Raw genomic sequence first — 12,488 nt, 5'->3', positions numbered from 1 at the left:
TTTATTTATATAAAGGACTGATAGTGCCTTATCCTGTTCTTTGCAAAAAAAAAAAATCAGTTTAAACTCTTAAAGGGAATGCCATTATGAGGCAAGACAGATTATGCAGCAAGAGTGACTTGCCCATTCTAAAGATGTTAAGGATGCCAGGTCTTCAGGGAGTTCCATGTGGCCAGTTGTTGCTCCTGACATCCCTCCCACATCATGGCTGAACATTATGGGTGCACTAGCCCCTAGCTAATTGCTTTGATAACCACATGCGCTAAGTCAGATGCCTGGAAGGCCTGGAGCATGTACAATTTGAAACTAAATAAGCAACTGGCATAACCATAACCCGTTAATTGTGATGATTATTGTTATCATTGTTATTGCTTTAGGTAATTCTAGGAATTCTACTTCCTCCTTCAATTCTCAGCTTGGAGTTCAAGAACAAAGATGACATGCCTTACATGTCTCAAGCCCAAGAAATCCAACTTCAAGAAAAAGAGCCAGAGGAACCAGAAAAACCAGTTAAAGAAAAAGAAGAGGAGGACATGGAACTTACAGTAAGGGGGGGGGGGGGGAGGAAACCTTGTCAAACCTTTGGCTTCTCTTATGTTCTTATCATGTGGAATTCACTGCCATAGGAGGTGGTGGCGGCCACAAGCATAGCCAGCTTCAAGAGGGGTTTAGATAAAAAGATGGAGCAGAGGTCCATCAGTGGCTATTAGCCACAGTGTGTGTATATATATATAAATTTTTGCCACTGTGTGACACAGAGTGGCACTGGATGGGCCACTGGCCTGATCTAACATGGCTTCTCTTATGTTCTTAAAGGTGGTCTACAGATTCATGGTTCGCTTGTTAATGTCATCTTTGTATGTTAGAATGTGTAATTGACCAAGCATTTCTCCAGGCATTCCCTTCTGAATTTAATAATAACTTCAAAGGCTTAAGTAGTTGTTCTGTAAACTGTGCAAGTGTGTGTACAGGATGTATATGTAGAGTGAGAAGCAGGATTATACCCACTGACTCAACCCCTTCCTGTGTGCTGCTCTGGACCTACATCATGGCACAGTCACCACTCACATCCACACTATGCACATAGGCTCCATCCATATGATTAGGAACACATCTACATATGTAACCTCTACACACAAGCATCATGCATACAGAGATAGTTTGAATATGCTGTGCTCAGAATTCCCCAACTTGAACATACTGCTGTAAAGAGATCAGTTCTGGTTTTGCTTTGAGGAAGACATCACTGAAAACTCAAGCAGGGTTACACACTTCAGAGCTGGTTTACGGACTTACAAATGTGTAAATTGGTTTAGGAGTGCACTGCATACATTATTAAGATAACTAACAATAGCTTGCTAAGGTGAGTGAAAAAGTTCACTACGCTCATCTTAGCAAGGTATTGTTACATAGCTATGCTGTTACCACACAACAATGCTGTTTCATGGTATTAGAAAGAACACTGTTACTTAGTGACCAGGCATGAAGGGTTTATAGAAAGAAAGATAATTGAAGTATGCTCCCAAATATAAGCATTATTGGCTATAGCCTATTATTAATGCAATACCCAGATTTTAAAAAAGAAAAACATGGTTGTAGTGGATTGGAACTTATGTATTATTCCATTCACTGAAGTGGCACTTTGACTTACCCAAGATTATCACTGATTTCCCCCTACCTACATTTTTAGGAGTCTAGCAAGACTAGGGATTCCTGGGCTTACTAATATGCATTATAGTTTGGCTACTTCTAGTGCTTCTAATAATTGTCACTTGCATACTTTTCTCTCTGTTGATTATTTTTCCTGCCATTTTATTTGCTTTTTTTTGTTAAAACCCTGCACTGTAAATAGACTCCTTGGCAACCATTTCAAGAGTTATGTCCATTGGAAGTCATTATTTCACTAAATGCTCCTTTGAGACTTTGCAACACTAATTATAAATGAGTATATTGTACACAAAAAGGATAATCAAACCACTTCAATCTTTAAAAGTCCCCAAGCTGGTATGTGACTTCCCAAGCATTTTTTATGTGATTGTAGCTATGAATTGGTCTCTCAGTGCCCATATTCTGTTGAGGGATAACAATTAAGTTTTGTTTGATTAAATTTTGTTAAAAACTAGGCTGTTTCCTACAGGGCACCAGCAAGAGTTGTCCCCAAGACCTTGCCTGCGGGCAAGCAGAAGGCTCTGCCTACAAGACCCAAAATTCAGGGAAGCAGAAGACCCTAGGCACAAGATCAACCTACAGGAACCCTATGCAGGCAAGACCCTGGACACTGGAAAAAGAGGCAAAGATCAGAAGCCAGCATAAGATTGACAGATTGCTCTACTCTGGAGTGAGCTCAGTCAGCTTTAACTGTTGTTAGTTGTTGCTGGCTTCTGATCAATAAATGAAGTGCTTATTCAGATCTAATAAGCACAGCTTGTTTCATGGGTTCAAATGTAGTCAATAGTAATTGTCCTCTCTCTGTGATGCTCCCAGTTCCTCTTTTCCAGTATCTCCCTGTAGTCTGTGAACTCCTTCCCTGCTGACAATACAGAAGCACATTGTGCTGAAATATATTGCCTTGTTTCTAGAGAAGTAGTATAGTTTTGCACCTTACTTCCTCTCAACTGTTTGACAAAACCCTCTGCCATTTTCCTTCTCTGACTGAGATTAATCTTGATGATGTACAGCACTTAACCTCTGAGGATCAGATTTTGTTCAATTCTGAGCTGACCTTAAGCAGGTTTGCTTCTGCTGCTGCTGTGAACCTAAGATTTTCTGACCCAGAAGGTGTAAATGTTAGACAACGAAATAAATGTTTTGTAAGAAAAAAATTATTGCACAAATTTTGCTGTTTTACTTTGACTGGATTCTTTGTACATGCAATAGTAAACCAGTGGGCTGTTCAGTATCTTCATTGGACTAGCAGCTGTGCTGTTAAATATGTTTTTAAAATAGGATGCTAGTGCAATGTAGATGGGTGAGCCATCACTGTTATAGTATTAATTGTACAAGTGTTTCCAACAAGTACTGCACTACTGGAGAGCTAAGATGGAACTAATAAATGACACTAGGTGTAACAATGCTCAAAGCCTTGCTTTGCTTCAACTTAAAAGGAGAATTAGCATGGCAGAAGTTTAAGGGACTGACAACAACTGAATTCAGAGCAACCTAAAGACATTTCAGCTATTTTGAGGCTATCCATATCATTGCATGAGTGTCCACCTAAGATTTGATTGTAATTTTTATAACATAATTATATCTGTTAGGTTGTGTAACAAAATGGACTCATTAAGCATTGGGATTTACAATGATGCAAGCTATTCTCCAAACAGGAAGCTGTGGCTCTCTAGGCACAGTAACTGTATTAAGTACTATGATAGTGCTACAGGAAGTTCAATAATATTCCGGTTCCTGACATCACTAAAATAATAAACAATAGAATCTTCATAAACAGCCCAGTTTCTGAAAGAGATGTAAATGTTAAATTTACTTGAAAACAAATCTTACATTTTAGGGACAAGAGTTGTGAAAGAGGAAGCTGCAGGAAGAGGAGACCCAGTAGCAAGGAAGGGACAGGAAATCCACAGGCAGGCTTCATGGCTAAAGGAGGGGAGCAGAGAAGACTAATAAACCAGGTAGATGAAGAGAAGTGTAGTAGTGGAGATAAAGACCTAATGAAAACAGCAGAAGATTTGACAAAAGATGAGGCCAATGAAAGGGATGACAATACAATTTTACCATCTTGAGAAGCGTATTGCCTTAATTGCATATATGTTTCAGGATTTTATCTTGGTTTTTAACTGAAATTATTTATTGTTTTCTTCTGTTGTAAGCTACCCTGAGCCCTGCTTGCAAGGGAAAGTGACCATAAAATCCTATTTAATAAATATATAAAGAAAGAAATAATAAAAAGTTCTAACACATTAAAAGGATAAGAATGCAAATAGATCAGAAGAAGAGGGGACAGACACATGTCCTAAGCATTTGAAGAAACTAGCTGAATGCTATAGGACAGAATAACAGGACCTTTGTGAAATAAACAATGGAGAGAGCATAGAGATGGGATTTACTGCCACATCACATGTAGGCACATCCATGCTGGTCATGATCAGTATACTTCAATTTACCACAGCTCCAGAGGTCCTAAACATTTCAAAAGCATGCAAGTGAAAAGTACTTTATGCATCCTTACATGATTCACCCTGAATCAGGATGAATCATAGTAAAGCTGTAGATTTTTTTAAAAAATCAGAATCCACCTACATATATATCAGTCTTCTAGCAAATTATCTCTTCTTTCCACGCCTTCTACCTTCTCACATTGAGAACAGCTTGTCAGCTCACTGAAAACTATTTGCTGTCTTTGGCTCTTGCTGCAATATTGTGAATAATGAGATTTTTCAGAATCTGACATCAACATGAACATCCATAGTCCTGAACGTCAGCCTAGTCTTATCATTTGGAGAGTGGGTAGGTATTGGTGCTCAGTGGTCCAGGGTTATTTCAGTAAAGTTATAGCATAATAGAACATTCTCAACAAAGGAGGAAATAAAGCCATCTTCCTAAAAAGGGCAAGAGACACAATTTAAGCACTATTTACTATTCAAGATGTGGTTGTATAGCAGTTTTCATTAATTTACCCTAATTTACAATGAAAAATAAAACTCTGGTAATTGCATTTCAATTATTATTATGAGCTCTGTTTCCACACACAAAAACCAAAAATTATATCCAAGCTATTTTTAAGAAAAAGAGAAACAAACATCTTTTAAAAATTGCATCTTTGCTTGTCATCCAAATCATACTACTTGCCTTCTATTCCAGACCTTTAAAGTAATAAAATAATTTTTCTCTCCTCCCATAAGTATGCTGTTCCAATTCTGGCAACTAACAATAACTAATGAATTCAATTCTGATCAATTTTACCTTGTGAAAGGTTGGGTCATTTCATTTCCTTTTGGGAAATATGATTTCTAAAAGGAGATAAAAATATCTTCTTTCAAACACAATTATGCAAAATTGGGAAGACATTTAAACTACACCAGCTAAAGCCCCCTAAGAAGCCTAAGTGGCAGTTTGTCCTTAAAATGTACTACAAAGGACTGTTTTAGAATGCTATGTGGACAGATATTCCACGCCATCTCCACCTATACACTGAAATATGTATGTAAATGGCAATAAAATGGTAAATAAGTGGTAAGTAAATATGCTCACAGGGCTACAGTAAAATTCAGAGATCTCTAAATAGGCATCTGTCGATAGGTTTCTTGGTATCCATTTGCTTCTTCCCCAAAACAAACAGCCAGTCTTGGCTTTCCTCCACTTCATCAGGAGATGCTTCTGAAGAATACAGGAGGCATTACCTTTGTGTCTGCAGAGTCCCCATTCACAAACAGGTGCCTCGATCATAGGAAGGATGATTCCCAAAGTTTTGTGATTTTACAGTTCTCATTCTTTGTCCTTAAAATTTCAGAATGCTCATAGATGCCCAATGAGATCCATTATTTATTTATTTATTACATTTTATTTGCTAGGCTACCCTTCCCTGCAAGCAGGGTACAGGATGGCTTACATCAGGGCAAATACAATAAATAATAGGATTAAAACATTAAGGTACTTAAAACAACAGTAATACGATGGGGAATATGATGGGAGATAATTCAGTTTGCCTGGTGGAACATCTCTGTTAGTATATCCTACTGGGCATGGATGTTCTGCAGTAGAGAGTTCAACTAAATCCCATAGGACACTGATGTTCTCTGGTAGAAAATTCCACCTAGTTGAGGACAACTGGATCTCTCTTGGGCTGGGGACCACCAGAAGGTTCTTATTGCTGGATGTAATGCTCTTCCCAGGGCATACTGAGAGAGGCAGTCCCAAAGGTACATGGGTCCCTGACAACTAATGGCCTTAAAAGTCAAACCCAAGACCTTGAACTGTGCTGAAGACCAAATCCAGATGTGGCCTGTTTGATGCATGAGCCCTGATATAATAAGATTCAGGCCTATATGTCTAAATATTCAGCCCCCAAGCAAAGCAACCTACTGGGGTTTTATTCACTATCCTCAAAACCAAAAAACTATCTGGATTAAATAGATTAACAGCAGGTTGTAAAGTACCTAAAGCTCAGTAGCTTTTGAGTCTAAATCAGATGCCTTGTATGCAGAAAGTGCCTTCTACTCTCCTGTTAAAGAAATCTTCAATGTTAAGGGATCTTAGGTTAGTGTAACCGAGAGGAATGCCAAAATTCAGGTGATAGTCATAGGCAATTATTCTTGAATTTTGCCACTTCCTATACAACAGTCATACAGATCTCATGCTAAGATCCAAACTATGTGGTACATCTGGACATCAGTGAGGTCAGTTTCCACATCCCCAACTTGCATTGTCAACAGCCAGATGGCAGGTGCAGGGAACAGCAAAAGTGCACATCAAAACAATAAAGAAAGCTTCTACCAAGTTACACAATAATAATCAACATCATATTAAAAGTATAGTTTCCGGCAATTGCCAAAGTCTACAGTTGTATAGTTAATTCATAATATCAAAACACTTGGATGCTAAAGACTTTGCCAAAAGTTACCATCTTCAGCAAATTCTGAAACACTAGCAATAATGGAACCAGGTAAAGTTCCCTTGGAAGACTATCCTGGAGTTGTAGGTGTGCTAGTAAGAAGACCCTTTCTCTGTCACTCTCATGCCCACTCATACTTCACACAGTGGGGCACATGGAAAAGGACTTCCAATAATGACCTCAGTTCCTGAACAGTAGCTGAGAGGGAAAGATCATTGAGATACTATGGCTACAAACCTGTCACTGTGGAGTTCCCTACCTCACTTTGTATTGGGCCTAGAAACTATCCAGCAGTGCATATAGTTGACATGGAATAAAGCTGTTAATGAATTAATCCTACCAGTTACCTCATAGTCACATTCTAGCCCACTTGCAGTCACCAAATACTCCTCAAAGCTTAGTCTAGTCTGGATATCACAAAGGTATGGGTAACATGTCTCATGTCAAGATTCCTATGATTCAGAAGTGGATGCAAGCTGTTGAGCCACCTGAGGTTGCTTTAAAATGATCCCAGACATAACAACCACATGGCCATATAGGAGAAGCAGTAAATTCAGGAGTACCTCCAGATATGAGTGCAGACTCCATGACAGGACTCAGCTAAAAGGAGACCAGGTGGATGCAAGAAAGAACACTGTCCTTCTGGTCTGCCCAAGCAGCTCTGCCCCAAGATCCCAGTGCCACCCATGATTAGTGCTGGAGCTCTAGAAACCTTCCTGTAAGTCCAGCACACTGGGTTGCCTTGGCAACAAGAAAAGGGGAGAGGCACCTCCAGCTCCCCATGTCCTACTCCTCACCCTATGCCCCAAAATGCCTTCCAGGTTAGTCCTGGAGTCTTGCACATTTACTTAAGTTTACAGGGATAGTACACCATCACAGTGACAGTACAACATGTTTTCCTATGATTACTGCTGAAAGTTATAGTTTCTGTTACCATGTCATGTACTAGTACAGAGTTAAGGTTACCATATTTACCAAGAAAACCAAGGTTTGCTAGATTTTGTATTGACATTAATATTTTAAATTCTCCTACCAATCTACATTTAAAACTTCACCCATCTAGGAACATGGAAGACACAAAATTCAATACAAATGCTCAGTATCACTTTGACTATTGATTGGCAACTGCTGCTACATAATCAAAATTTCTTCCCTATGAAATCTGAAGGGATGAACACTTTCCACTATGCTTGCTCTTTGTCTAAGGAAGACATTTAAGTAGAAAGTATTAATTTGGTATCTACCATTCCTATTGCCCCCCCCATTCAGAATAACGAGACAGACAACAATGTGGGATAAAGGGCCAGGTTAAGCCAGGGGTCATAACATCGACCACCTCCTCAACCCGAAAACTGGGCGAGCCACGGGCCCCGGGTGTGAGTCGACCCAACGGCTCAAACCCGGCCGGCCAGGCACGAGATCCCGTTCACAGAGTTCCACCCTCACCCGAGCCGTGCAGCCTGGGATGTGGACAACTCACTAGTGACGGGATCACGAGGCTCCCTGGAGCCAACCTTGAGCCATGCAGCTTAGGTCACCCCAGGGACGCCATACACCCCAAAGGTGCGTTGCCATGGGAGCTCACCAATACCCCAAAAGAACATGTTCCCAACAGTAAAACTGCCACAGAGCCAAGCCTCAGCTTAGGCCACTGTCCCCCACCTATATGAGAACATGTTCCAGCCCATGCTGTAACTCTGCCAAAAAGGCCTCATTGCCCTTTATCAAAAGATGCACCCCATCAGGCCTGTACAAGTCCACACAACTGGCTCTGATGGACGGGTGGGGCACATAAACTCCCAATCCAGCCTCCATGGCAATACATAAGGTTCTATTAGCCTTCTTCCTGGCCCACTCCAAGGCTGCTGGCTCCCAGGCCGCCCGCCACACGCAGTGTGGCAACATGGCTGACCACAGGACGAGGACACCCAGCCATCTCCTCTTGATCAGGGTGATATCATCCCGGGCCTGAAGTGATAGGGTCTTACCCTTTATTAAACCCTAATCATTCTCCCCCAGGTGAATCACCAAGATATGCGGCGGGCCCCTCCTTTCCTTAAACAAAGAGAAAGGAGTCCCGCCCACTTCATGCCACATCGGCCCTGCCATTCAATTATGGCCCGCTCACTCAGGCCCAACTGAGATCCAGCCGGCATTCGACGGGCCTGATGTGCCGCCCAGAAAACAATATTGTGGCCGCAAATGAGGATCCTCCTCCTTTTCAGGCCAGCTACAGCACCTACGGAAGAGAAACATTAGAACTTAGAACTGCATAAATAACAATAACATCCTAAAGGGAAGCCTCAACCGCTACCCCCTTACGATGGCAGAGGCCGTATATAAGTCCGAAAAGCCCCGGACTTCCAACGGTCCACACGGCGATTAACATTGCCCTCGTAGCCCATAGCTGCTGCTATGGATGCAGCACCTATGTGAAAAGAATGAGTGCCAAACTTTGCACCCCCAAGTCCCAATTTTTCCAAGGTCCAACTGGTAACTGCCCAAAATTGAAACTTAGAAAGAGGGGACAAGTCTTTATGGCAAAATAACAGACCCTGCGTCGGTCCGTGCATATCTAAATATTGCACGAGAGCACGCACTGGACATAGCTCCTTGTCAGAACAGGGGCCCAAGGTGATCGTGCAACCCCTCTGTGCTTGATCAGTCTTGGACCGACGAACACGAATGACCGCCTGCCCCTTCACAAACTTAACATCCCCAACCTGAAGGGCCCTGCCCAAAACATCATTACGGGAAATTGCCACCAACTCGGATACTCGTAACGCCCCAAAAACCGCCGTTAATGCAGCAGCATGAAATAACGCCTTATCATAACTTGAGGCACAAACTAAGGCCCAGGTGGCATAAAGTCCACAGAGGATAGTGGGCGAAATAGGGCGCCTACTGTCGACCTGTTGCCCCACTTCCTGCAACCACCCTTCCAACATCTTGGAAATCCAGAAATCCTTTGTCAATTCCGAATACCCCCACGCCTTGCTAATAAAGGCCAACCCAGCAAGCTGTCCCTTAATGGATTTTACAGAGAGGCCAGACTCCCTCTTCTGCACACAAAACTGCAGCAGATGCTCGACTCGAAAAGGCCAAGTCTCCTCGAGCCCAGCAACCACCTGAAAAACGGAAAACTGACTTGCCGCCCGGTCATATGACCTCCTTGTGCTAGGTGCTATTGCCAGTTAAATGGCCCGGCTCACTTCATCTCTCTAATTTGCCACAGCTCTGCCAGCATGCACACTGGACAAGGGTCGGCCATGGGGGCTAGCTGCCGGAAACGCACCATCTGTTGGCGCCACACCATTACTGGTGCCCAGTACGTGCCGGGCTAAAAACAAGACATTCAACTCAAGACAACGTAACGTAAAAACCCTAACCAACCTCATAACTGAGGGAGACCTGGAGGTAAGATTATTGATGACCTGAACCACCGCCATGTTGTCGCACCAAAAGTGCATTGTGTGGTTGACGAGGAAATGCCCCCAGATAAAAACAGTAACTACAATAGGAAAGAACTCCAAAAACGTCATATTACGAATTAAATCAGAGTTCGTCCACTCCACCGGCCAAGATTCGGCACACCACTGTCCCCAAAAATAAACACCAAAACCGGTGGTACCAGCCACATCCAATACGATCTGCAGCTCGGCCTCCAACAGCATTACCTCCCGCCAAAAATACGTACCATTGAAGCCCCTCAAAAAGGTCTCCCAAACCTCCAAGTCGCTGCGCATACCCCTGGTGACACGGGTAAAATGATGGGGTGAGCGCAAAGCAGTCATGCCCTCACAGAACTGCCGCAAAAACACCCTGCCTGGCGCCACCACCTTACCTGCAAAATTCAGGTGGCCATCTAATTGCTGAAGCTCGAGCAGCATAACTTTTCACTTTCCTTTCACCTCAGCCACTATTGCCCGCAAGATCTGCAACTTATCCAACGGTAACCGGGAAAACTGCTGCACGGTATCGAGCTCTATCCCCAAAAACATCAAAACAGTCGAGGGGCCTTCCGTCTTTTCTACTGCCAACGGGACACCCAGCTCAGCAGCCAACCGCTCAAAAGACCGGAGCAAATAGGCGCATTGTCCGGAGCCCGCTGGGCCAACAAAAAGAAAATCATCTAGGTAATGTGCCGTGTCGCGCACACCCATCCTAAACTGTAACGCCCACTCTAAAAACGTACTAAACCGCTCAAAAGCGGCGCAAGACATGGAACACCCCATGGGGAGGGCCCAGTACATATAAAAACCCCCCTTGAAACAAAAACCCAATAACTCGAAATTCTCCGGGTGCATGGGCAGCAATCGAAAGGCCGACTTGATGTCACATTTCGCTAACTCCGTGCCTACCCCACAGTGACGTACGATTCGCACTGCCCGATCAAAAGATGTTTACTTAACGAAACACAATTCAACCGGAATGGCGTCATTAACAGACTGGCCCCGCGGGTATGACAAGTGGTGAATTAACCGGTACTCCCCCGTTGCTTTTTTAGGACCCACCCCCAAAGGGGAGACCCGCAAATTAGGCACCGGAGGCTCCGAGAAGGGACCTAAAACTCGTCCTTCCGCACATTCCTTCCTTATTTTGTTCCTCACTACATGCTCCAACCCTTTTTACAGACTTCAAATTGGAACACGAAAATGGGATCCGCGGACCCTGGTAAGGAATCCTAAACCCCAGCTCAAATCCCGCTAACAAAAACGCCAATCCTCCGAATGCGGATAGTCCTGCAACAACCCTTTAAGAACCGTCATTCTGATGGGGCTGGGACCCTTTACCAGGTTGTTGGTTGGGGCCTCCTGGCCGCTTAAAGTCCCCTCTTGGCTTGGACCTGTTGCATGTCGTAAAGGCATGGGGGCCCCGCACAGCGGACATTCGTGCTTATATCGACAAGCTTTTCTGGTGCACGCCCCTTGGGAGGTAAACTCCCAGCAAAGCAGCTGAGGTTGAACCAACTGCCCCGCAGTAATGCGGGCACCAGCAGGTCAAGTCGTTTTTTGAACCAAATGACCGCTGTCCGACCTATCACCCAGGTTGGGTTTTGTAGGCGCCATAAGCTGCAGCCAAAGCTGCTGGTTGATCTGGTCCCACAGCAGCCCCGGGTTAACAGCTGCCCACATTCGGAACACTTCATCATATTGAAGCCACGCACCGCCAACAAAATCATTATAAGCGCGATAAATAATATCGCAATATTGGAAAAGCGGGCCGCCCTCCAAGGCTGTGCCCTAGCAATTGCACCCACATATATTAAGAATCCCAGCAACCAATTTGACCACGACCTGTCCACCTTTCTCTTCCACCTTTCTCTTTCTCATCCATCTCCTCTTTGGGCTTCTTCTCTAACTCCCTATATAACAAGCTGAATACATCCACGTATTCACCTTTCAAAATCTTCTCCCTAGTTGCTGCTGTAAGGTGGTCACCCAGTGGCATAGCCAGATCTCCAAAGGGGATAGCATGAAAAGCGACCAAACTGTACGGAACCGGGGGATGTGCTGGAAACCCCCAACCTCCCCACTGCTGTGGGGACCAGGATGCAGATGAAGCGGAAGCTAGCTGAGTTCCCCAAGGGAGCATGCCCCCAGCCATAGGATTCGTCACCCCCCCCCTGCAGTACTGGACAGTCCCACCAATGATGGAGAGGAAGGCCAAGGTGACCAGGTCCCAACTTGCCCCAATGTGGAGGGCAGAATAGATGGCCACCCAGTCATCACCTGCTGACTTGTAGACAGGCCACCACCTACAGACAGGGATCCCACCGAATGGGACGGCCCAGGTGTGCCCAAACCTGGTCCTATGATCGGGCCCCAAGGGCCCCACAGCCATGCCATCCCCCGAGGTTGTGCCGGCAACCTACCTTCCTGGTCCTGCGGAACCAGTGCAGCCTCCTCCAGCTCCTGCCTGT

The 12,488-nt window shown here is 44.1% G+C and overlaps 1 protein-coding gene across 10 annotated transcripts in view; it reads left to right on the top strand.

The window, feature by feature from the left end:
- Positions 1–12,488, top strand: part of TRPM3 (transient receptor potential cation channel subfamily M member 3) — a 608,524-nt gene that overhangs the window by 540,544 nt on the left and 55,492 nt on the right. For all 10 annotated transcript variants that reach the window (XM_060237459.1, XM_060237453.1, XM_060237455.1 and 7 more), the window contains one exon: positions 378–545. In XM_060237459.1, the coding sequence (XP_060093442.1) occupies positions 378–545 (168 nt within the window). The remainder of the gene's footprint in view (positions 1–377; positions 546–12,488) is intronic.

The sequence above is a fragment of the Heteronotia binoei genome, chromosome 4 (genome assembly GCF_032191835.1).
Source record: "Heteronotia binoei isolate CCM8104 ecotype False Entrance Well chromosome 4, APGP_CSIRO_Hbin_v1, whole genome shotgun sequence".
Taxonomy (NCBI): Eukaryota; Metazoa; Chordata; class Lepidosauria; order Squamata; family Gekkonidae; genus Heteronotia; species Heteronotia binoei.
Note: the sequence above shows the minus strand (reverse complement) of the source record. Positions and strands in the feature narration are given on the sequence as shown.